This window comes from Coregonus lavaretus (genome assembly GCF_964263955.1).
Source record: "Coregonus lavaretus genome assembly, chromosome: 13".
Lineage (NCBI taxonomy): Eukaryota > Metazoa > Chordata > Actinopteri > Salmoniformes > Salmonidae > Coregonus > Coregonus lavaretus.
Genome location: NC_140000.1, coordinates 48,796,279 through 48,822,601, shown reverse-complemented (window position 1 = coordinate 48,822,601; position 26,323 = coordinate 48,796,279). Strand labels below are relative to the sequence as shown.

Below are 26,323 nucleotides of genomic sequence, written 5' to 3'. Positions count from 1 at the left end.
TTCCAATAAATATCGTGGGTGTTGTTCTGGTGACATGATGATCGATGCTTGACTGCAGTTTGACAAAGACAAATATTCTCGCCCTTATCTCTAATAATCTCGTCATGTATTGTAGACCAACCTACCTGCAGAGCCTACCCGCACAGAATCTGCGAGCTGTTTAGCTAAAGTGCACGTGCCAAGACCAGACTAGTCACATGTTCTATTTAACGCAACAGTTTTTGTGTAAAAACTATTGGTAGAGATGAAAATGCGATGGAAACACATTGAACATTCGATTTTTATTCGGTACATGAAAACTTAAGTGAAAAAGTACATTTTGTATGCACTATGTCATCATGCACTGTTTTTTATCCGCAATGAATCCGTTTGGTGGAAACACACTACGGTGGTAAAATGTGCATATTTATGCATATTTTAGAATATTCGCATGAAAATCTGTCAAATGGATGGAAATCTAGCTATTGAAGTGATTTCTGAAAATGAAACTAAATCACTGTGTGACAGTCAAGTGGGGTCATTTACCTTGAAAGTGCATAATAACACTACAAAGCCTACCACAAGGCCATATGATCAAACCCATCACTCCCCCCTGTGGTATATTTTGGGGGCCCTAAGCCAGAGTTGGTTGAGGGGCCCCCCACCTCAAGGCAAAACATTTTAATGGCCCCCCTCGTGACGGTGGAGAGAAACATTTAATTCTACACATTTTGCCATGGGGCGTAGAGAAAATAAAATCAGTTTTACAGCTAATTTCCTGCAATTCTACCAATTTATTAATGACTTATGCCACGTTAATATGATATCTGAGTGAGAATGAGTAACAAAATCAATGGGGGCTCCCTGGAGGTCAGGGCCCCCTGGGCCTAGTAGGTATTCAGCCATCATTACTACAAGTTTAGACAGCTGACTAACTACCAATCAAAAAATTGTTAGCTGACATGGCTAATTGAGTGACTGTCAGTAGCTGGGTTTCCATCCAATTGGTGACAGAGTTTCATGCGAACATTCAAAAATGTGCATGAAAACAATATGTGCATTTTCCTACCAGAGATGTTTCCATGAAATTGACTTGCTGTAGATAAAAGGCTGTGTGTGATGATGTATTGCACATTAAAATACCTTTTGTGGTTAAATTCCCATGTACCGAATAAAAAATACAAGTTAAATGGGTTTCCATCGCATTTTCAACTTACAACGCTATCTGCGCGATGTTAGCTAGAGCGCACATATGGGTTATTCTACGGAAATGGTGGCTTTCCTGTCCCCCGCCTTAACCACCATGGAAAAACGCCAAAAAAATCAGATAATGACACAAAATATATGTTTTAATTGAAATGTTTTATTGTTAATAAACATATGTAAGACAGTTATATTGCAAATTATATTTTTCATATTATCGTAGAACACGGTCAGCACCATGAAAATGTCTTGTCCCTCGAGCCAGGAGTCATGGTTTAGTGACATATTTTGAGTCAAAATATATTTATTTCTCCAACTTTAAATGTCATAATACAAATTAAAGTATTCAAGCTGTTTAGGGAATTACTTAAAAAACGAAAATATCAACTAAATATTATAAATAATTTACAGGAAATAGCTGTCCCTCAATTTCATGTCACTGGTGTTACCCTTAATTAAGAAAACACTACTTTGAAACAATGCAACATCCTTGCCAACTTCTTCGTGGTCAAAGGTTAATTGGAGGCAGGGCTGTTTTGAAGAGCACATGTTGAGTCTGCACTCTCTCTTCATATGTTAGCAATTTGATGATTAATTTGGTAAATTTAATGCGAAGCTTTAAAACCCGTCACTGGTGTTATACAGTTTATAGTATGGGGAAAGGAAATATGATTTAAATAATTGATCCAATCACATTACTAAGTGATTTATTTACAATTTAAGAAGTGTGGTTTGAGCTACTGTGGCCCCCATTTTAGATATGCCATCTTGTCAGCAGATTCGTCACTGGTGTTACATCACTGGTGTTACTGTTCCTGCTGGTAACACCAGTGACATGACAGTAACACCAGTGACAATCAATAACACTGCTAACTTTTTATATCAACGTAAGGTTTTATACTGTTTCAATATTGTAATTTGTATGGCTTTCCTTTTGATAGATATAGCAAATAAAAAGTAAGTGCTGCTGAAAAGCAAAGACTCTACAGACAGCGCAGGGATGCTGACCCAGACCACAGTGTAGCCTACATATTTAAAGGATTTAGAGAGTCAAAAAAGAAAGAAAGTGAATGATCTCACAGAAAGAGGAAAAAGACAGTAGCGAAAGCAATGTCGGGTCAGACAGAAAAACAAAGAGAGATGTTGAGAGCAGGAGAGAGAGTGTTGACCGCTTCTTCTGCAGGGAAATACCCTTTTGGGTGGTGACACCGCAGGAGAGAGACCGGGAAATTTGCCAGTGCAAGACTCCTGAGAACTTGCAGTTTATGGCAGATAAAATGCACAAACTTGGTCTTTCACAGTCCAGCAACCTGGAGGAGATTGCAGAGAGCACAGTTTGCAACAATCCAAAGGCATGCGCCTATGGCGAATGCCAAGAACGTGAACACTCCATTGCACCACCGGCTAGACAGCAATCCAACGAAGATGTGTCGCTCACCCAGTGGTGTCTGGAGAAGATAGAGCACAACAGAGCAAATGAAGAACAAGAGAAAAGTAGCTTAATCACTGTGAAGAAGGATATAGCTATAACCGAGGAAGAGCTGGTGACCAGTTCCAGTATAGGCTCTTTAAATGTAGGAAACAGCTGTTCAACATCCGATGGCAGTACCACAGCTACCGGACCTTGAGAGAGAACCTGACCAATGACTGCCTGATCCATATAGCTTTTAGTGAAAACTTCACATGCAAGTATGCTTCAGAGATAGTCAGTTCACTTCGGGGGTTCATACAAGCAGGTGACGGTCCACACTAATGTATTCTATGTTGCTGCCACATAGAATCTGGAAGTACTTGGAGGATCTGGAAGTACTTGGAGGAGCACCTGAATGTGTGAAAGTGGCAGATGTGAACTGGCTACCAAAGAAGAAGCCGTCAGTGGCTAGAAAGCAATGGAGACTGGCTCGGAGATGATAACAGATGGACGTGACACATTAACATGGCAAAGACAAACATATAGATGTTAATGTGTCACGTCCATCTGTTATCATCTCCGAGCCAGTCTCCATTGCTTTCTAGCCACTGACGGCTTCTTCTTTGGTAGCCAGTTCACATCTGCCACTTTCACATGTTCAGGTGCTCCTCCAAGTACTTCCAGATACTGTGGCCAATCTGAGCTGATCTTTTGTTCACTGGCAGCGGCTTTGGCATCAGACACAATCTGGTCATCCCCATACCAGTTGATATCATCTCTTGGGCTTGGCCAGAAGAACTTGTTGACTCCTTTCCTGTGCATGCACTTAACTTTGATGTTATGTTCTTCGACCTCCAGTATAATGCCAGGGTATGGTTGTTCATCATAGTTCACAAACCTTTCTAAAGACAAACATCTCAATTAAAAGTGTGGGAAATAATTAGTACGGGAAAAGTTAGTACAGGAAATAGGTCTATTCCATGAATGTTTTACTGCATACAATATGTTTATATCAGTGCTTTTGGAAAAACGTAGTCTTAGTTTACATTCAATGTTGTGTTTCTATTGTTCTAATAGACAAGTTTTATGTTTGTATGACAATGTTGTGTTAGGAAAGACATTTTAGTCAATAGGCTTCATCTTTTGGTCTTAATATTTGAACTATAACCTTCATTTTATTGTGCATATGAAATCAACACGTTCTACAATTATTTGTAATAAAACATATGACTAAATGGCTCAAATTTGTATGAAATAATCGTATGTTATGTCATTGGTTTCACATTGTGTCACTGGTGTTACTGCATGGCATATTGGTGTTCTGGCATCAGTTCCCCATTTTCATAGAATGTTTATTTGTATCTACCCAACTGCTGCAGCATTCATTAGTAAGCATTTTAAGGATATGATCATCCAATTTTGATGACTCAACCTCAATTATTTCTGATGTTACAACACAAAACACTTGGTAGAAATATAAAAATGTCACACAGAACTTCACACATACCGGTTTAAAGTACTTTTTTACTAATCAAAACAATTTCTTAATATTAGCATGAACCTTTTCTGTCTTTTATTATATATGCAAATTAAATTGTGAAATTACATCCAGGAAAGCCTGAATTGTCATCTAAAATATAGGTAACACCAGTGACAAAGGCAGCACTTGCATTTTTTTATGTAATGTATTAAAAATATTAAAATACATTAAAGTTGGCATTTATGTTGATTTATAATGGTAAAGGGTTAACTATTACTGAGTAAATGTTGATTTAAAATTAAAATAAATAATTAAAATAAATGTTGGCTCTTCAAAATCCAAGATTTCCGTAGAATCACCCATATAGCCTACATGATATTATTATTATTATGGACAAATAATAAATTAATACTTTTTTTTATTTGTCAAACGGAAGCCAAGAATCGATCGATTATCATGTCACAAGAATAAATCCCTCAATACTGGAGAGGAGCATCAAGCTCATCACCTTGCACTTTCACCACCCTGTGAAGTTCATAATTGATTTAATCTGTAACCTGATGAATTGGTTGCTTTCACGATGAGTCCTAGTGGGAGGACCACACAACATGTAATCGCGTTACTCCAAATTTACTTCGAGATGATGGTTATTAGGCCTATCAATATTTGCGCATAAAAGCGTTTCCGACATTTTTCGCATAATTCATTTTACCAACAAAAAGATCCCACCTTGTCTAGCGTATTTTGTTTTGTCGATATTTGGAAAGTTTACCGAAACATTTTCTGTTTCCATCATGCAGGCCTGTCATGACATTTTTTATCCGACATGTACTTAACTTGTTCCATCCAACAAAAAGGTTGGATGGAAACCTGGTTAGTGACTGACATAAGAGAAAACACAACCAAATTCTGAAATTGCACCTGGTGTATTCTACAATTTTTACTAGTTGAGACCCCGACCTAAGCGACCGTTTATGTCTGGAACCGGCCCTGATTGCCACTGTGCACCGTCATATGTTTACTGTGTTCAAATCTTTTCTATGAAATGGTGGGTTGATTAAAAAAAAAACCTGACGATGGATTTGACAAAGGCTCGCCCTGCTGGTGAAAATAGTGAAGCACATTTGCAGGTTTACAAACATTCGACTCCCTTTGAGAAACACTGGCAAGTGTGTCTTCATGATCATAACAAAATATGTCTGTCCTGTGAAATTGTGAAAATGATAATGCCCTTTTAGTGTAAGAGCTGTTTGAAAAGCACCTGAAATTTCAGTCTGTTTTGGTGGAATGTAGTTTTGGCCTGCCTGGTGACAGTAAATGTGTTAATAGACCAAGGGTGGTTCAAAACCTCTGCCAATAACAGCTACCTTCTGTTTTCCCCTCCCACTCAGACCTCTCCCAGACAGTCCTAGCTAAATTCTTGATTGAGAAATTGCTCTTGGCCAAGAATATATTTTTGTATATTTGTTACAATTTTAATTGAAAACAATCACAGTAAGGTACTTAATTGTTACCCAGAAATGATTTGATATAGAGATAAAAACAGCTGCGTTGGACCTTTAAAAAATATAAATTCTGAGGGTGAAATTGATGGATGGGGTCACTACCTTTTCAATGATCAACCACAAAGACACACACATAGCCAGACATGAAGCAGCTCATTTATTTCATTGCTCTCTGGGTATTTCACACAATGTTCACGCAGCACATTTATCAAGTAAGGGACATGGCCATTTTCACCTGATCTGCCAGACCCATACCTTACACTACACATTCACTGCGGATTGGACAACTGATCTCCAACTCTCAACAATGAGGTCCCTGATACAATTACACATATCCAGTCCACAAGCTTTGAGCAGTAACGACTAAGGCTCTGTTTACACAAGCAGACCAATTCTGATATTTTTTCCACTAATTGGTGTTTTGACCAATCAGATCTTTTCCAGACCTGACCCGATTGATCAAAAGACCAATTACTGGAAAAATATCAGAATTGGGCTGCCTGTGTGAACGCAGCCTAGAGAGTCATAAAGGCAATGCACATTTACCTAGGCTTTCTCCAGAATTATCATAATATAATATTTATAAAACAAAAACAAATGAGAAACAATGACAATATTTTTTGAACAAAGAAGTAATTAGGAGGTCCCCGGTGGCGAGTGGGAGAAATTCATCATACCAGCTGGCTCCATGAGAGGGTGCTCTCCTCTGTCCTAGCCATAGCTCCATGTCCATCTCACCAGAGAACAGGTGCTAACCTTACTGCTCCAGCTACTCTGGGCATCTATCTCATAGTAGTTCCCAAGCCACAAGATCGACTTGAAATAACGGTCTTCTCACACTACAGTTTCCGATTTGATTATTTCTAAATAAAATATGAAATCTATAGAAAAATCTTCATGTAAGGTAAGAGATATCAAAAGTCGGGCTCCAGTCTTTGTCAGCCGGGAGGCTGTGTTACAGCTGGTAGAAATTGCACTTAAGCAGATGGGCTGAGACTATTTCCCCCTCAGCGGATGTCAGGGTTCATTTCTTGCGAGCGTGTTTGTATTTGTCCACGTAGGCCTTCACCAAGTTTGCCACTTTCCCAGAGTTCACCTCTCCACTCTTGCTGTGGCAGACCTGAAATATAAAATGGACTTAGCAAATCAAAATATATAACAGACCGTTTTGATTTGTTGGACTCCCTATTTTGCGTTCTGCTGGGTTATTGATCTTATGTTTAATACTCCTAAAATCTAAATGTACTCCTAAAAGCTAAGTAGTTTTAATACTCCTAAAAGCTAAGTAGTTTTAATACTCCTAAAAGCTAAGTTGAAATACCAATGTCAAAATGTTACTGGAGGTTTTTAACCACTCACTTTTTCAACTGCTTTGCGTACAATCTCTTTGTACTCGTCCTTGGTGATGTCCTTGTTTTGGTAGTAGGGTTTCATGGCTGCTTTCACTTCATTGACTGCTCTCTCATGGATCTGTTGTTTCTAAAGCAGATATCAAGTTAAGAAATCTAGTTCTAATCTAATAAAATGATTATTCATTCTCTGTCAGAATGAAACACAAATCATTTACTAGCAAAGCAGCTCTCCACAGTATATACAAAACAGAAAGTATAGGAAGCCACTTGAGAATATTGAGAACATTCAACGGTTCAGACACGAGACGTATGTGGCAGGGTCTACAGACAATCACGGACTACAAAAGGAAAACCAGCCACGACGTCTTGCTTCCGGACAAGCTAAACACCTTCCTTGCCCGCTTTGAGGATAACACAGTGCCACCGACACGGCCCAATACCAAGGACTGTGGGCTCTCCTCCTCCTCCGTGGCCGACGTCAGTAAGACATTTAAGCATGTTAACCCCCGCAAGGCTGCCGACCCAAACGGCATCCCTAGCCGCGTCCTCAGAGCATGCGCAGACCAGCTGGCTGGTGTGTTTACGGATATATTCAATCTCTCCCTTTCCCAGTCTGCTGTCCCCACATGCTTCAAGATGGCCACCATTGTTCCTGTACCCAAGAAAGCAAAAGGTAACTTAACTAAATGACTATCGCCCACTAGCACTCACCTCTGTCATCATGAAGTGCTTTGAGACTATTCAAGGATCATATCACCTCTACCGTACCTGTCACCCTAGACGAACTTCAATATGCTTACCGCCCAAATACAGTGGGGAAAAAAAGTAGTTAGTCAGCTACCAATTGTGCAAGTTCTCCTACTTAAAAATACGAGAGAGGCCTGTAATTTTCATCATAGGTACACGTCAACTATGACAGACGAAATGAGATTTTTTCTCTCCAGAAAATCACATTGTAGGATTTTTAATGAATTTATTTGCAAATTATGGTGGAAAATAAGTATTTGGTCAATAACAAAAGTTTCTCAATACTTTGTTATATACCCTTTGTTGGCAATGACACAGGTCAAACGTTTTCTGTAAGTCTTCACAAGGTTTTCACACACTGTTGCTGGTATTTTGGCCCATTCCTCCATGCAGATCTCCTCTAGAGCAGTGATGTTTTGGGGCTGTCGCTGGGCAACACGGACTTTCAACTCCCTCCAAAGATTTTCTATGGGGTTGAGATCTGGAGACTGGCTAGGCCACTCCAGGACCTTGAAATGCTTCTTACGAAGCCACTCCTTCGTTGCCCGGGCGGTGTGTTTGGGATCATTGTCATGCTGAAAGACCAAGCCACGTTTCATCTTCAATGCCCTTGCTGATGGAAGGAGGTTTTCACTCAAAATCTCACGATACATGGCCCCATTCATTCTTTCCTTTACACGGATCAGTCGTCCTGGTCCCTTTGCAGAAATACAGCCCCAAAGCATGATGTTTCCACCCCCATGCTTCACAGTAGGTATGGTGTTCTTTGGATGCAACTCAGCATTCTTTGTCCTCCAAACACGACGAGTTGAGTTTTTACCAAAAAGTTATATTTTGCTTTCATCTGACCATATGACATTCTCCCAATCCTCTTCTGGATCATCCAAATGCACTCTAGCAAACTTCAGACGGGCCTGGATATTTACTGGCTTAAGCAGGGGGACACGTCTGGCACTGCAGGATTTGAGTCCCTGGCGGCGTAGTGTGTTACTGATGGTAGGCTTTGTTACTTTGGTCCCAGCTCTCTGCAGGTCATTCACTAGGTCCCCCCGTGTGGTTCTGGGATTTTTGCTCACCGTTCTTGTGATCATTTTGACCCCACGGGGTGAGATCTTGCGTGGAGCCCCAGATCGAGGGAGATTATCAGTGGTCTTGTATGTCTTCCATTTCCTAATAATTGCTCCCACAGTTGATTTCTTCAAACCAAGCTGCTTACCTATTGCAGATTCAGTCTTCCCAGCCTGGTGCAGGTCTACAATTTTGTTTCTGGTGTCCTTTGACAGCTCTTTGGTCTTGGCCATAGTGGAGTTTGGAGTGTGACTGTTTGAGGTTGTGGACAGGTGTCTTTTATACTGATAACAAGTTCAAACAGGTGCCATTAATACAGGTAACGAGTGGAGGACAGAGGAGCCTCTTAAAGATGAAGTTACAGGTCTGTGAGAGCCAGAAATCTTGCTTGTTTGTAGGTGACCAAATACTTATTTTCCACCATAATTTGCAAATAAATTCATAAAAAATCCTACAATGTGATTTTCTGGAGAAAAAAAATCTCAATTTGTCTGTCATAGTTGACGTGTACCTATGATGAAAATTACAGGCCTCTCTCATATTTTTAAGTGGGAGAACTTGCACAATTGGTGGCTGACTAAATACTTTTTTCCCCCACTGTAGATCCACAGACGATGCAAACACCATCACACTGCCCCATCTGGACAAGATGAATACCTATGTAAGAATGCTGTTAATTGATTATAGCTCAGCATTCAACACCATAGTACCCACCAAGCTCATCATTAAGCTCGAGGCCCTGGGTCTGAACCCTGCCCTGTGCAACTGGATCCTGGACTTCCTGACGGGCCACCCCCAGGTGGTGAAGGTAGGAAACAACATCTCCACTTTGCTGATCCTCAACACTGGGGCCCCTCAAGGGTGCGTGCTCAGCCCCCTCCTGTACTCCCTGTTCACCCATGACTGCGTGGCCAAGCATTCCTCCAACTCAATCATCAAGTTTGCAGACGACACAACAGTAGTAGGCTTGATTACCAACAATGACGAGACAGCCTACAGGGAGGAGGTGAGAGCTCTGGGAGTAAGGTGCCAGGAAAAAAACCTCTCACTCAACGTCAACAAAACAAAGGAGATGATCATGGACTTCAGGAAACAGCAGAGGGTGCACCCCCCTATCCACATCGACAGGCCGCAGTGGTGAAGGTGGAAAGCTTCAAGTTCCTTGGCGTACACATCACTGACAAACTGAAATGGTCCACCCACGCAGACAGTGTGGTGAAGAAGGCGCAACAGAGCCTCTTCAACCTCAGGAGGCTTAAGACATTTGGCTTGGCACCTAAAACCCTCACAAACCTTTACAGATGCACAATTGAGAGCATCCTGTCGGGCTGTTTCACCGCCAGGTACCGCAACTGCACCGCCCGCAACCGCAGGGCTCTCCAGAGGGTGGTGTGCGGTCTGCCGAACACATTACCAGGGGCAAACTACCCACCCTCCAGGACACCTACAGCACCCGATGTCACAGGAAGGTCAAAAAGATAATCAAGGACATCAACCACCCGAGCCACTGCCTGTTCACCCTGCTATCATCCAGAAGGCGAGGTCAGTACAGGTGCATCAAAGCTGGGACTGAGAGACTGAAAAACAGCTTCTATCTCAAGGCCATCATACTGTTAAATAGCCATCACTAGCACATTAGAGGCTGCTGCTGCCTATTGAAATCACTGGCCACTTTAAGAAATGGAACACTAGTCACTTAAATGTTTACATATCTTGCATTACTCATCTCATATGTATATACTGTATTCTATAATATTCTACTGTATCTTAGTCCCTGCTGCTCTGTCATTGCTTGTCCATATATGTATATATTCTTAATTCCATTCCTTACTTAGTTTTGTTTGTATTAGGTATATGTTGTGAAATTGTTAGATATTACTTGTTAGATATTCCTGCACTGTCAGAGCTAGAAGCACAAGCATTTCGCTACACCCGTAATAACATCTGCTTAACACGTGTATGTGACAAATAACATTTGATTTGATTTGAACAATGCCTAGTGCTGTGGCTGTTATTAGTGGCGGTGACATTACCTTTTCTTTCTTGGAGCTGTCTGGGTGGGCAGCCCTGCTGTGCTGGGTGGTGGAGGATGGCATGGCCATGCTGTAGGCCTGGGCTGTGGTGGCGCCACCTACTTTGGTCGTGGTGGGCATGAAGGGGGCTTTGCCATGGACGGCCATGCTGCTCATCATCTGGGAAAGAGACCGGGACACACTACTATGCAAATACAACACATTTCTGAAAGTGCTATCCGGAAATACACTATCTACAGTTGATTGAATTAAGTATGAGAGAAGTAAAAATACTCAAACAGATTGATTGGGTCCAGAAGATTATATTTTGACAAAGGATGTAAAATACTCCTGTCCTTACCTGTGTTGTGCGGCTATCTGCCTGTATGGCCGTCATGCTGCCCTGCTGCATGGGAGGTGGTGGTGGAGGCGGTGGTGGGAGGCCCTGGGCAGCTGTCACAGGGACCTGCAGGAGAGGCACTGAGGAGTGGAGGTGCATGGGGACCTGAGGAGGCATCCCGAAGGGGGGTGGTTGCAGGCTGACAGGTGGGCCTCGTGGGCCCATTGGGTAATGCAGGACGTTCAGTTGCGGAGGCATGACGTTCAGGGCGGGTGGAGCTTCTCCATGGGCATTGGGCTCACTCTGAGGTGGATCTGAAATAGACAAAAACAAATAAAGAATAATATCAGATTACCTGAAGTACATCCTGGGCTTTTATTAAGTTGTACATTGGTGGCAGAAGTGGGATCCACATCAACTGCGCAACAAACATCAACAATACAATTTCAATATGCACAGCGAAACTAGTAACAGTAATGAGTGCATACACTCCATGAAACACAATCTAAAGAAGGGTTCTGACCTGCTGTTGACGTCTCCTCCTGCCTGCTCCAGCTGCCAGAGCCTGCACCTCCCCCTCGATCTCTCCTGGAGTAATAGTTCTGCACGTCTGCCGGGAGTGTCCTCCGCACAGCCCAGCTGGAAGCTGATGACCAGCCGGAGCGGTCCATCATCGATTCGCCCATCTCAGGCTCCTTCCTGCGGCCGCCCCGGTTCTCGTTGAATCGGCTGTACGCGTCGCTCCCTGAATTGTTTGAGGTCCCCGAGAATGCGTTTCTGGGCTGCCAGCGGTTTTCTGCCTGCTCCCCCTGTTGATTGGAGGTTCCGTAGGCACCCCGGCCTCGTCCTGTGCCTCGTCCACGATCTGCGCCCCAGCCTTTATCTTCCCAGCGAGGGCCGCTTGTCACCTTGGCCTCTGTATCAGCACGCGCCTTCTCCATAACCCAGTCAGGATTTTCCCTGCTGGGGGAAACCTCTGCAAAGCCACCATTTTCAGAGCGGCCCGAGTCTCTGGCCGGCCTCTCTGGGAAATTCCTTCGAGAGGAGTCACTACCCGGCCCAGCCCTCCATCCATCTCCAGTCCAGCGATCCCTCTTCCGTGGTGACTGTCCCCCTGAGTCAGGGCGCTCCGGGGACGACCCTCTTCGGTAGGACCTGTTTCTGGACCTGGAGCGAGAACTAGATCTGGAACGGCTCTTAGAGCGCTTCCTGTTTTTCCTCTCACGGCTACGGTCACGGCTACGGTCCGTCCTGGGGGCTTCCCGTTCCCTGCTGCGTCTGGAGGGGGGGCTGCCAGAGGCCTGACGCTCCCTGTTGCGCTCCCGAGATCTGGAGCGCGACCTCCTTGACGAGTCCTGCTTCGACTCCCTCTTGGGAGACCAAGTGGTGGCGGCAGAGTGGAAGCGCGACTTCCGCTGCCTGCCATTCTTCCTTTCCTCTACCTTTTCCTCTCCGACCGAGCTCTCCCGCTCCTGCCTGCTACCATTCCTCTCGTCTTCAGGGGCCTGGCTTGTGGACTCGTGAGCTGTACTTTCAGTCTCCTTTGGTGGATCAGAGGCCAGGTTGGTGCTGCGCTCACTGCTGGGTGAATCACAGTCCATCGGTATAGCTTCTGTGTCATCCTCAGACAGATCGTCCTCTTTGCTGCTGGCTGCTGATTTCTCATTTGTGACATCCTTTTGATCATGCAGCTTGTCCTCCTCAGACACCTTTGATTCTGAGGTGCCTTGAACTTTCTGGGACGCATTCCCATCTGGAGAGTCACAGCGAGTAGAGCCAGAGCAACATTCAGGCTCTGCAATAGGGCAGGGAGAGGCCTCTGCTTTCTCTTCCTCCACTGAGGCTTCATCATCAGATTTCACTTCTGTTGGATCAGCAGTGGCTTCCATGGTGTCAGCATCTTCCTCCCCAAGTTGTCCTGACTGCCCAGACTGGGGGCTCTCCAATGGTCTCTCTGGTGAGTTGGAAGAGGAGGGTGAGTTGCTTTTCTCTGGGTCTTCTATTTGGTCTATTTGGTCCTGGAGCCCAGGGGTATTCAGCTCTACATCTGACGACGGTGACTTCTGGTCCTCTTCCTCAACATCCTCCTCTTCCTCCTTCCCCAGTTTCTCTTCCTCAGAAAGATCATCTTCATCTTTGCATGGCTGGTCCTCAGTGTCCTTCAGGGCATCACAAGCAGAAGGTTCTGGACTGGCTTCCTCCTCGGTAGGGCTGGAGCTGCGCTGCACAGCCTGTGGGCTCACTGCAGTGTCTGAGAGCTGCTCACCTTCCTCTACCTCTTTCCTCTGCTGTTCTAATTCCTCCTCCTCCTCTTCCTCCTCCTCCTCTTTGGCTTCCTCACTTCCTGATGGGCTACTGAGGACGACTTTGGAGGCCTTTTTTCTGGCTGGGGCTTTCTTCTTGGCGCTGGGCTTTCGCTGAGCTGCCCGTTTGCCCTTCCTCTTACCAGCGGCTGCAGTGCTTTTGCCCGCTTTCGTAGGTGGGTTTGTGGAAGTGTCGGAATCTGAAGAGTGGGACTGCGAAGATGCAGGGTCTTGTGTAGGAGCTTGTTCCTCAGCCCTGCTGTGGCGGCCAGAGCGCCTAGTCGTCAGGGCCTCTGTCTGTTTGGAGGGGCCTTTGGAGCCAGTTCCACGGGTGCCCTTCTTCTCCCCTCCTTTGGGGCAGGTGACTGCGCAAACTCTTCCCTGAAAGACTATTATGAGACATAATCATGAATATTAAAAGTATTGTGAGAAACTTAACAATGGTCCAACGTAGCATAAAATTAGGCATAACCTATGGATTAAAGGTTTTGGTTTTGGTGCCTTCACAAAACGTAACTCCTGATGCCAGGGTACTGCACAACCCAGACACATGATGGAAATTATTCCAAAAAAGTAGCTTACTCCCACAATGTAGCTTAGTGTAGCTAAGCAGCTTAAAGTCACTTTGCGTGACCTCATTCAAACTCAGTGATTCAAGTTAACATTTATACCGGGTTTTGGGAGAGAAAGAAGAAGAAAAAAAATCAGAGAGGGTTCCTTTGAACAGACTCACTAAATGGTTGATAAGCATTTCAAAGTAGGACTCACCAAAATGCCCCGAGCCAAGAGGTGAAGCAGCAGTAGAGAAAGGTGAGAGGGGTCTCAGAGGAAAGGGGCTGCTACTCCACTCAGAGGGATGGAAGAACTGCCTGGGAGGGAAATATCAGATCAGATCTACACAAATTGCGTTGACCAATTTCACTCATACTCTCAAAAATGGACTCAAAATCACTACTCACTAAAACACACTTAAATTCACTGTTTCTATTGAGAAAACGATCACCTTGCACAGGGTCTTTAACTCATCCTACAACCTCTACCTACAATATATACACACTCCATCTATATACATTAATTGTGTGCGGACCAACTCACCTCGAGTTGCCACTGGCAGGAACGGGTACAGCAACAGGCAGAAATGGGCAGTCCTGTGTTTTGCGGCGATACTGTTTACAGTCATCCTCAGACGGCTCCTCCTCGGGCACCCAAATGGGTTCTGCACTGCAGAGTAGACAAAGGACACACACACACAAAAGGACATCTTTCATTGGTTGTCTTTTTTTAAGTCAAAAACAAACTTCAGAGAGAAAGAGTCTCCATCTATTTCAACTTTGTTATGATAAAGATGATTATAACAGCGTTTCCAACAAATTGTTAAGTACCATAAGAAGTAGTTACTGTGTCTCTGCTCGGTGAGCTGGAAAATCAAAATGTTAACGAAGTGGCCTACTCACATGCACTGTGTTATAGTCCCCATTGCTGTGCCTGTCTGGGCCGGAGACCAAGAGCACAGAGGTCCTCTCACCTGGAAAAGAGAGAAAACCTTTCAAAAGGAGGCTTGGCTGTTGAAAATCCCAGACAAGCACCCATTGGGCCTATGAGGACAGGGGGCCACATTGATGCTACTTATTCTATGCCAGAGTATTATTGAAAACTCTTGGCTGAGCAAATACGAACATGGGAAAGGCTAGATCTGCTGAACATATTTCTAACCATCAATAACACATTTAATCAAATGTTATGTCACATGCGCCGAATGCAACTGGTGTAGATTTTACCGTGAAATGCTTGCTTTGCTTTCGAGCCCTTCCCAAAAATGCAGTTTAAAAATAAAATAGTAACACAAGAGGAATACAATAAAATAAACATGAATGGAGCTATATACAGGGAGTACCAGTAATCAATGTGCAGAGGTACAAGGTATTTGAGGTAGATATGTACATGAAGGCAGGGTAGTGACTAGGAATCAGGATAGATAATAATAAGAGTAAAATAAAGAACAGAGTAGCAGCAGCAAATGATGAGTGTAAAAGTGTGTGAATGTGCGTGTGTAATGTGTATGTATGTGTGTTTGTGTTGTGTCGGTATGCGTGTGTGTGCGTATGTAGTGTTTGTGAATCTAATGTGAATCTAGCATGCTAAAACACAATTGTTTCTTAGTTGCATCGCATGCATTACATATCTGCACAGTTGGACTCTAAACCCATAAAATCTTGCATGAACCATACATATGATTTATTATGAAATAGATGCCTCTACAAGTGGTCTGAAACTACTAACCTTCTTCTTGCTCAACACAGAGGGCTCATCATCGCTGCCTGGGGAACACCATTTATCTTGTTACAACTCATGAATAAAATGCCAACAAATTAAGGAAAGATGATTTATGTGAGAATAAGCACATACATTTCCGAATAAGGCCTTTGACTTTGGCTTCTGATGTCCTCTCTGTCTTCGGTCTCCTCCATCTTCCTCCTTGTTTATTTCTTTAAAAAATATATATATAATTTGTCATAAAAAGGTGGCATGCATTGAATTGTGAATTTATTTTGCGAAATAACTTTACGATAAGACTTTACACCCATTGGCCAGTGTATTAGGTACACCACCCCGTTCATGAAAATGGTTAGCTCCTACAGACAGGGCCGTGGCTTGCTATATAAAGCAGGCAGACAGGTATCAAAGCATTCAGTTACTGTTCGATTAAACATTCAAATGGGCAAAACAAGTGACCTAAGCAACTTTGAGCGTGGTATGATCGTCGGTGCCAGGCGTGCCGGTCCCAGTATCTCAGAAATGGACAGCCTCCTGGGATTTTGACGCACGACAGTGTCTATGGCAGGGATCATCAACTTGATTCAGCTGTGGGCCAATTATTTTCTTGAATGGATGGTCGCGGGGCCGTAACATAATTACAATTAATTTGTAGACTGCAAATTGACTGCAAGAATCCCAAACCAATATAATATTTGACTAAAACGTAATCAGTTCAAACCTTGTTTACATTTGTATACGATCATGTCCCTCTTATGTGTGGGAATACTTGGGAACAGATTTTCAAAATTCAAATAAATTGGAACTGATTTCCAGGAGTTTTTTTTTGTTTTTTTGCTCAGAAAACTTGGGGGGCACAACGACCCACGGGCTGCCAGTTGGGGAACCCTGGTCTAGGGTTTACAAAAAGTGGTGCAACAAACAAAAATAATCCAGTCAGTGGCAAGTCCTGTGGGCAAAAGCAGCTTGTTGATGAGGGGTCGAAGGAGAATGGCAAGAATAGTGCAAGCTAACATGCCGGCCACAAACAGACAATTAACGGCGCAGTACAACAGTTGTTTGAAGAACGACATCTCAGAACGCACAACTTGTGGGAAATGTTTTCCTGGCACATGTTAAGTCCCTTGATACCAATTGAGCAACGTTTCCATTCCCCGAAGAATTCAGGCTGTTATGGAGGAAAAGGGGGGTCTGACCCTGTACTAGATGGGTGTACGTAATAAACTGGCCACGGAGTGTATTTTAAAGTGGATACCTACTCAACTAAATCAAATGTCCGAACTGTCTTGATATCCTAGCAAGAAACCAACTGTCAACATAACACCATATTAAGGTGGGGAAACAACTAGCAGGTCTATTTCGCTCCAGCAGCTAGCATAATCTGTCCATTCACACTTCGCCAGTGGGAACATGGCGGCTCTCAACACCCGACAACAGAAAGAGTTGGCTGCTACTATGCGAGAAATTGTTTGAGGAAATTACCTCTGCCCTCGACTTGCAATTAAAACCGGTAAATTAATATCTTGCACTGCTCACTTCCAAAGTGGATACCTACTCAACTAATCAAATGTTACAGCTGTCTTGATATCCTAGCAAGAAACCATATTGATATAGCAATGCTCCAAGAAATACACCTGCTCCAAAAGGATGCAGATAGAATACAGAACCATTTGTACAAACTGGCTGATTTTTCATCAGCCCTAAAGGTGTAATCATAATGATACATAAGAAACTCAAAATCACCATCTTGGTTAAGTTGAAGACCAAAAAGGCAGAATCACTTTCCTTCAAATGCATCCATAACGGAAAGAAAATTGCCTTTATTAACGTGTATGCTCCAAATTCATTTGATCCCAACTTTTTGTATTATCTGAACTGCTTATTGTTTGAATTAACTGAATTCAAACTAGTTATTGGGACAGACATGAATGTGGGACAAATCTAATAAAGACCAACTACAATCCACACGCAACCAAGGCTCTCCAACATATACTCTCTGATTATAACCTCATTAATGCCCGGCGAGCACATATTCCTAAAGCAAAAGAGTACACTTTCTACTCAAACAGAGTACTCGATTTTCTCTTACTATCTACACCTTTATTTTCTAAAATTAAGAAAATCGAAATTCGACATATGAGTTTGTATGATCATCACGTTTACTACTGCCAACTACAAATCTACGAATATCCTAAAAAGAGCCACAAGATGGGGTATCATAATTTCATCATTACAAAATTCTACATTCAGTGATTCATTTGAAATGGAATTAAATTCATTAATAAGGCCTCCCGAGTGGGGCAGCGGTCTAAGGCACTGCCTCGTAGTGCTAGAGGTGTCACTACAGATCCGGGTTCGATCCCGGGCTGTGTCGCAGCCGGCCGCAACCGGGAGACCCATGAGGCGGCGCACAATTGGCACAGCATCATCCGGGTTAGGGGAGGGTTTGGCCAGCTGGGATGTACTTGTCCCATCGCGCTCTAGCGACTCGTGGCGGGCCGGGCGCATGCACGCTGACTTCGGTCGCCAGCTGTACGGTGTTTCCTCCGACACATAGGTGCGGCTGGCTTCCGGGTTAAGCGAGCAGTGCGGCTTGGGAGGTTGTGTTTCGGAGGACGCATGGTTCTCGACCTTCACATCTCCCGAGTCCGTACGGGAGTTGCAGCGACGGGACAAGACTAACTACCAATTGGATATCGCAAACGTGGGGAGAAAGGGGTTAACATTTCAAAAACAAATAAAAAATATAAAACATTTCTTTCATTAATAATGATCAATCATAATTCTGCCGATTCTATGGAATGCCACCAAAGGTTTTATAAAAAATAATGCAACTGCATTTGCATCTGGGTTGAATAAACCACAATTAAAAATGATATCAGAATGGGAAATGTTAACTGATATATTTCCTTCCTTAGATAAAACCATTGCCAGAAACTTTAACAGAATGCTCAAATCAATTCAATCCAACCTCAGTAGATGGACTAACATCACAGTTGCTTTAACCAGCAGAATTATATTGTCAAAATGAATATATTACCACGGCTGAATTTCTGTAGTTCAATGCTTCCCACGTCTCCCCTTTTGGCTATTGGGATAAAATTCATGGTACGGTTTCAAAATTCATATGACAAGGTAAGCGATCCTGGTTAAAATTAACAAACTTACATAGAGGGAAAGATGTAGGAGGACTATCTGTACCAAACTTTAAATTGCATTTCCAGGCACTAGCATTTCACCCCATCCTAAATTGGTTTAGACATGATTATTCTGCCCCCTGGCTGAGTATAGAGAGAAATATGGTGTCTCCTATTGCCCTGGAAGATGTGGTCTTCACGGATATATCCCTTAAACAATGTAAACTACGCTTTGGTCCTGTTATTGCTCACACAATTTCTTTTTGGCGCAAAATTTAAAAACAATGTAACTGGGAATCAAAATGGCATGCCCATACCCCATTATTTCACAATAATTACATTTTTAGTAATTTAGCAGACGCTCTTATCCAGAGCGACTTACAGTTTTAGTGAGTGCATACATTTTTCATACTGCCTTGTGATCTGGAGGGCGGCCTTTTGCATCCCCCCAATGGTCCAAATATGTAATTACTACCCTTGCCGATATCATAGACAGTAATGGTTTGAGATCATTTCAAGATTTGAAAGACATACACATTACCAAGCAACTCCTTTTTTCTATATTTACCATTTAGGTCAGCTATGCCAATGACGGGATTTATAAATAAATTATCTGGGTTCCCAAAAATAATTAATCTCTATAATATATAAACAACTTTTGTTAGTCATAAGTAATGACCACTGTCAAATTCGACGTGACCGTTGAGTCTCACTGATGATCAAAAACTGGTTAACTGAGTGGAAAACATGGTTGTTTTGTATGTTGTTTCAAAGTCAAACAACTTTACTAATATGTAAAATTTAGTCTAATCCAAGGGGGGCAAGTATGAAAAATGTATGCACTCACTAATTGTAAGTCGCTCTGGATAAGAGCATCTGCTAAATGACTAAAATGTAAAATGCTAAATGGAAAGCGCTTTCTAAGGTGATGATAAATTCAAAGCATTTAAGACGTTGCATGTAGAACACCCATACGCATAATAGCCTACCGCACATTACACACGGCAGAAAAACGTATTTGATAAAACATAGATTTAAGATGCCTTCAGTACATAATTGGTCTAGACTCCAAAATTAAACAAATTTGAGTAATCGCCTTTGAGTGTGGACTGTATTATTATGCATACTGGATGGACTGGTTATCTTATGCTACGCTCCAAACTTTCTATCCATGAGCCTGGGAGAGAACGTATAATAAGGCCTTGGTCGATGCTGTTGGTTCATTGATTGCGCAGGCGGCTTACAGAGTTAGCCTACAATTATAGTGAATTTATATTTGATTTTGAATAGCCTAGTAATAGGGCATGTTTTATATATTCATAATCAATAGGCTGACATTAACTTTAGCGCCAGAATATATCACCACCATGCGTTTCCATCTCCTCTCTCTCTCCTACATTCCTTTCTCGAGCACGCCGAGATAGGGGCTGTCAACAGTTTAATCAAATATGTTTTGTTGTGAAGACATGTTACTATCGATGTTCCCAAACAGATTTCACTTGGTTTCCCAAATTAAGCACTGGGTAGCTGCAGGAACATGGTTGGAGAGCCTGTGGCATACAGAGTTTGGGTGGAATATCACCTGTCACGCAGCGAGGCTGCATGCTCCTCAAAGAGTGGTTGATGCGTGAAGTGAAATAAGTGTTCTTATAAGCCCAGACATCTTTATATGCAATCCCGTGTGAAAGCAGAGTTGATCGTTGCCAATAAAAAGAGGAGGATCTCAGATGCTACTATATTTATTTCTCAGCTGCTTTTACATATTAGTAAAGACAAACTTAAATTGAGAATAGTGAAAATATGATCACTTGATGAGAGAACAGGGTGTGCAGCCTGAGGCAAGGAACAGAGTGCAAGCTTTTTATGCAACTTTTTCCAATAGTCAATAGCCTAGTCGCATCATGCTGTCCACATGTTTTGATCTCTAAGACATTCTATGGTTTGTATCATTCACAACTAAATTCGCCAAATAACTACAGATAGAGATATGGGGGGGACTGACACCCAACCTGTGTTGCTAGGCAGCGTGGGTGCGGGGGGTTCGACGGAGGCATGTTGGGCTGGGGGGGGGGGGGTGGGGAGTGTAGGCCCACCTCTGTTTATTTTTCTTTACATACCAATTTTATTGTTACAAAATCCTGTGTGATCAATATGATCATTTCTCTGTATGTATTTGTTTTATTTATTTTTATTTTAGAGTGGCAGCCTACGGGTACATGTGGTATAAACTAAGTGTGTAAATTAATATTAATATTGTACCTGTAACCCCCCCAATGTGGTAAAAAAAGAAATACAAATAAAAGGAAATAATGCACCACAGAAAAGTGACTGCCATTAAGCTGCACAATGTTTAAATGCTCCCCAGGATTAAAGACAAAGTTTCGACCACTAAGGGTCTTTGTCAGGTTAACTGTGCAGCAGGGCAACCCTTCCACTAACACAAGACCTCTACTCACTTTAACAAACAGCCACTGGCTTCCGGGTCTGTGCAGCCACACTTCTCTGGCTCTGATTGGCTGATTCTCTTCTTCACAGGAACCTGAGATTCACATCACAACTGAAGTCACAGCACGTAAATTATTCCTGCATAGTGACTAAAGCTATACTGTAGCTTGTGAAGTTTCATGACATGCCATTTATAATATAGAAGGTAAAGCCACTGGAGAAACCCCTGCTTACTGTCACACATCCCAGCACAGCATCACGTTTGTAGACAACATTGAAAGGCTGCCTGTCCACTGGGCAGGATGGAACTGCCTGCAACTTAGAAACATAGACAAAAAAAAAACACATCAGTCCACACACTTTGGTACATGTATAGTCTCCTGAGCCTCAACGGGAGTAAGACCATGCCTTATCACAATAAACGACTCGCCAGTTGCAGCACTATCTGTTGCCACTGAGGGTGATGAGTCTAGGAGGCGGAACAGTGCATGGCGCTTACCTCTGCCCATCTGAGGAGGCAGCTGAGGCAGAATACATGGCAGCAGCTGTCGGGCATGGCCAGGACACAGCGGCCCAGGGCGCCCAGGCAGATAGGACAACGCTCCGCCTCTTCTGGCTCTGTGCCGCCCTCTGGGGTCTGTCCGTCTGACAACCAGAGAGAGGTGGCACAACAACTTGTCATCCAAGCACAAACTTGAGGGTAGAGACGTTTAAATTAAACCATTGTGCCAAAGCCCACTGAAATATGTTTTTCATGATGACTGGCTGGCAGTTACTTACCATTTCCCCATCCACCCGTCATTTTTGGCACAGTGTTGCTTTGTCCCTAATGACCAGATGACCCCTGGAAATAAAAATTAGAGATTTTTGTTAACAACCCAGTCACAGTGCCATCACTTTTAATTACATTGAAAGTGTTCACTAATCTTAACTTGAGATCTCTGTGTGTAACCAAGTTGTCAATTGACTTTAATTTCATTTTAGTCATTTAGCAGACACACAGTGAGTGCATACATTTTTCATACTGGCCCCCCGTGGGAATCGAACCCACAACCCTGGCGTTGCAAACGCCATGCTCTACCAACTGAGCTACACAGTTGCATTATTTACACATTGGCCAACTTAATCCCTAAGTCTATTGACGCACCTGTGTGTCAATATAAGTAAAAACAAAACAAAAATGTTTTAACATCACAATCTGTCAGTTTAAACTAGAGATATCAGGTTTTTTGCATGGCATGCGTAGCAATCCACCGCATCCGCCTATGTCGGCCTTCCGCACCTGCGGTGGAATGTGGCCGAGCTATAGCGGTGTTTGTCAGACCATGAGACATCCCGAAAATCTGTCTTCTCACGAAAATGTCTGTAGCGTCCGAACGGCCTACAAACTATCTATGGAAAGGGGAGACTCATGAACACAATGGTTTTCTCTGTTTGGCTCTACGACCCCCAGAAGTGTCACGGGACTCATCTGAAGGTAACCCATACAAACGAATGGTAGTTTTGTGCCAACAAAAATTAGTTAATTATGCGTCCAAAAAAAAAAAAAAACATTTCCTGAGCCTTCTTATATCTCCTAGATATAGGACAGACACTTCAAAACCTTATTCCTTATGATTTATTTTTGGACTGTCTTTTATGAATGTGTTACTCAACGCGTTTCTATGGGCTATAGTAGTAAAGGCCAAATTCAATATTGTATTAAATTGTTTTGTTATATATCTTTTTTGATACCTAAAGGGGTCCTAAAATAAAAAATAAAATAGCTAAATGATCCATGGTATGCCCATCTTAAAACAATTCCATATGCTAGCTTTTTTTCACACTTTTTCTTTATAAATGATTTTGTTCGTACTGTACTTTAAGACATAACCAGGCCCAAGTCAAAGGCTATTCAAAATAATACATTTAAATGACCTCCAATTGTGCTACCACTTCCCTTGAGTAACATGGGTCATAGGACCCATAAGTTGGGACCCTTGCCTTGAAAAGAGCTCAAAATGCCACTTATAGCACAAAAATATATTCTATACATCCTTTAATTAGATATATAGCAAATACATAAGGTACATGCCAAGAATGTGCGGGGGCACATATACATAGTTATTGAAGAAGAAACAAAAAATGAGAATATTATAGCAGTAACCAATTGGGAAGACGAGCTGCAAATAGTAATAACCACACCCACATACTATATTCCTGCCTAATACTCAAGTATTTCTGTCTGCAAACATCAAAGCAGTCAGTGACTTGCTCCTGCAAATTCATGCTCTACAACATCGGTAGAGTACGACCCTGTCACACACAGGAAGCGGCGCAGGTCCTAATCCAGGCTATCAATTTCCATATAGTACAAAGTGTGCTCTTCGTGACTGACAACTAAGTAGAGCAAATGTCAGTCACAATAAGTCCTAAAGCGGTTGAAGAAATGTGGCATGCCGCCCCGGGTCCTCTCCAAATACTACACCACCGAGAGCGTCCTGACCGGTTGCATCACGGCCTGGTACAATAATTGCTCCATCTACAGCCGCAAGTCCATCCAGCGGGTGGTGAAGGCGGCCCAGTACATCACTGGTGCTTTCACCCATCCAGGATATCTACTCGAAACGGTGCCTGAGGAAGGCACGCAGCATTAAGGACCCCACACACCCCAACCACGAGCTGTTCTCTCCCTTAACGTCGGGCAGACAGTATCGGAGCATGAGGTCTGATACCAACAGGCTCAGAGACAGTTTCTATCTACAAGCCATCAGACTGCTGAACACTTGAACTGGAATGACCACCTGCTGTGATTCTCCACACCTTAGCACAACTGCTGGCACCAGACTCTTATTATACTGCTCAATTTATACACTTGCCCCCATCCCCAATACATTTACATCATTTAGCAGATGCTCTTATCCAGAGCGATTTACACATATAAACATTGTACACTCCTGTATTATAATTATGCTAAAAATATATATATATTCTACTGCCATTTACTTTATGTTTGTATTCTTATTTTGTCCTATTTCTTATTGTTGCATTGTCGAGAAGGAACCTGCAAGTGAGCATTTCGTTGGACGATGTATACCATGCCTGTCCCATACATAAGACAACTACAACTTTAAACTGTCTGAGCATAAGCACAGAAACTGTGAACAAATGGTCTCGTCTAAACCAGCATGTCTGGCGAGTAACTACTTGAATGAAAGGCTGATTTGGGCAAGGATTTCTCTCCGTCTCTGCTTCCAATAGAAGAAACAAGCATAATTGAATAGTGGATAGCTTGCTAAACACTGTCACAAAGTGTACGTAGCCAGTTGATAAATTCACCGTCTGCTTGGTGAGTGGAGGAACGGGAAAGTTTGTACAACTGAAATGTGTCTTCCGCATTTAACCTCTGAATCAGGAAGCAAAACAACACTGTCCAGGTGAAAGCCCGAGCAAACGGCTTTACCACAGTGGCAAGGGTACAACAAAAGGCCTTAACCAGTGTGTCAGCTCTGGCTAAAATACATGCAGGACACAGTCGCAGAGTTGAAAATGAAATGGGGTATACTGGTCACTGAGGCCGTTAAGGCCAACACTCTACCATGTGAGTTGCTAAAATAACTAGCCATGTTCTCAATCATCCAATGCCATTGGATTATTTAACTAGCCAGCTAGTTAGCCAACTACTAACGTAAGCTAGCTAGCTTCCTACTATCTAGTAACATTTGTCGAGTTGTGGTCTTGCATTTTCTTTTCTGTCCAGCTAGCTAACCAAATACCACGCAGGTAACTGTCAAGTAAGTTGCCAATTGAATAAACATGAAATGCCCTACGGTTGCTGACGTTAACAGCTAACGTTAAGTAACGTAGCTAACGTTTTGGCTAGCAGGTAACAACAATTTAAACTTTGATGTGGCCCATGTGTGATGTAACACGACCCTTCAACTTCTTCTAGTAGTAGTGTGCACTAATCCCCCTCAAACTTCAACTAACTTCTATGTTTAGTTGGTTAACTAGCTACTTGTTCCTTCTACTAGTTTGATAACTAAGTTAACTATCTAGCGTTAGCTGGCTAGTTTGCAATTCAGATAACGGTAACAAGATGTTCATGATAAGGTCAGCTAGCTAGCTACTTTTGGTTTACATAGGCTAGTCAGCTGTTAGCTAGCTGGCTAGTAAGAAGGTAATTGTATTTAGGTCAGTAACAAGAAACACAAGTATGATCATAGCTAGCTAGTTCATAATTATTAAACTTCATTGGCTAACGCGACTTGCCTGGCCTACAGTACAGACGCTATATTAGACACGATAACAGCTACCTAGCTAGCAGCTAACGATACTGTTGCTTGCTAACGGCTGCAGGCTTGCTAAATTGGTTAGCTAGCTACGTATTTGTTGACTTACCCGAAGCTAAATCAATAGCTAGAAAATTGACGTGGTTGTTTATTTTTTGCTGTCCCACTTATTTCTGTGTATTGGTTAGTCTCCGAGGCTAGAAGAGAAACGGAATATAGCCGAATAGATTGCACCGCTAACTCGTTATACATTTGAGAACGTCTTGGCCACATGTCTCGATGTCTGTCTGAGACCTGTGAAGTTTAAACAACACCGCACAGTGTCGCTGCAATACATTTTACTCTAGGGAAGAAATCCTTCGACTATTTCCGGTCCCATATTTATAACCGGAACCTGTTTTGTACCCAATGAAATTAAAACATTTAAGAAAGCATTGACATTTTCCTTGCCTTTCAATTTAACGGAATGTATATAAAATAGACAAACATAATAATACCGGTAACTGGCATGGCGGCTAAAAGTATTGTCCTTTCATAAACAGTAGCAGGGGACTGACAATTTTAGTGGCATGACATCAACAGGACATTCAAGTAAAAGGTAAACTACACCCAGAGCCATACATACCCATTTAGGTAGTTTGGGTGGACAAACCTTCAGATTGAAAACCATTGATCCACTTTGCACTGGGAGGGATGATCTTTCTAAAACAGCTCAACTTTCTGTAACTTTATTATAATTTGATGAATAGAATGTACACATTTAGGGAAAAACATTACCATTAAATATGCGTATTTA

The 26,323-nt window shown here is 42.7% G+C and overlaps 1 protein-coding gene across 2 annotated transcripts; it reads right to left on the bottom strand.

The window, feature by feature from the left end:
• Positions 1-5,722: 5,722 nt before the first annotated feature.
• On the bottom strand, positions 5,723-25,849 carry LOC311140834 (uncharacterized protein). 2 transcript variants are annotated; one of them, XM_084176087.1, is made up of 15 exons: positions 25,637-25,849; positions 22,037-22,100; positions 21,756-21,901; positions 21,491-21,574; positions 21,268-21,350; positions 15,807-15,886; positions 15,681-15,718; positions 14,855-14,925; positions 14,496-14,621; positions 14,169-14,269; positions 11,621-13,789; positions 11,119-11,411; positions 10,779-10,937; positions 6,938-7,057; positions 5,723-6,698 (listed from the first exon to the last, which is right to left on the bottom strand). In XM_084176087.1, exons 2-15 carry the CDS (start codon positions 22,056-22,058, stop codon positions 6,603-6,605), a joined length of 3,588 nt encoding a protein of 1,195 aa, XP_084032213.1. In that variant the 5' UTR covers positions 22,059-22,100; positions 25,637-25,849; the 3' UTR covers positions 5,723-6,602. The 2 variants fall into 2 exon arrangements, with proteins under 2 accessions (XP_084032213.1, XP_084032214.1); XM_084176088.1 differs by having other exon boundaries at positions 6,938-7,048.
• Between the last annotated feature and the right edge of the window lie 474 nt (positions 25,850-26,323).

Excerpts from the sequence above, each read along its gene's own strand:
- LOC311140834 (XM_084176087.1), bottom strand. The coding sequence starts at position 22,058 with ATGACGGGTGGATGGGGAAATG. Across the intron at positions 11,412-11,620 it reads GGAGGAGACGTCAACAGCAG|ATCCACCTCAGAGTGAGCCC; the intron begins GTCAGAACCCTT and ends TGTCTATTTCAG. Across the intron at positions 10,938-11,118 it reads CAGATAGCCGCACAACACAG|ATGATGAGCAGCATGGCCGT; the intron begins GTAAGGACAGGA and ends TCTCTTTCCCAG.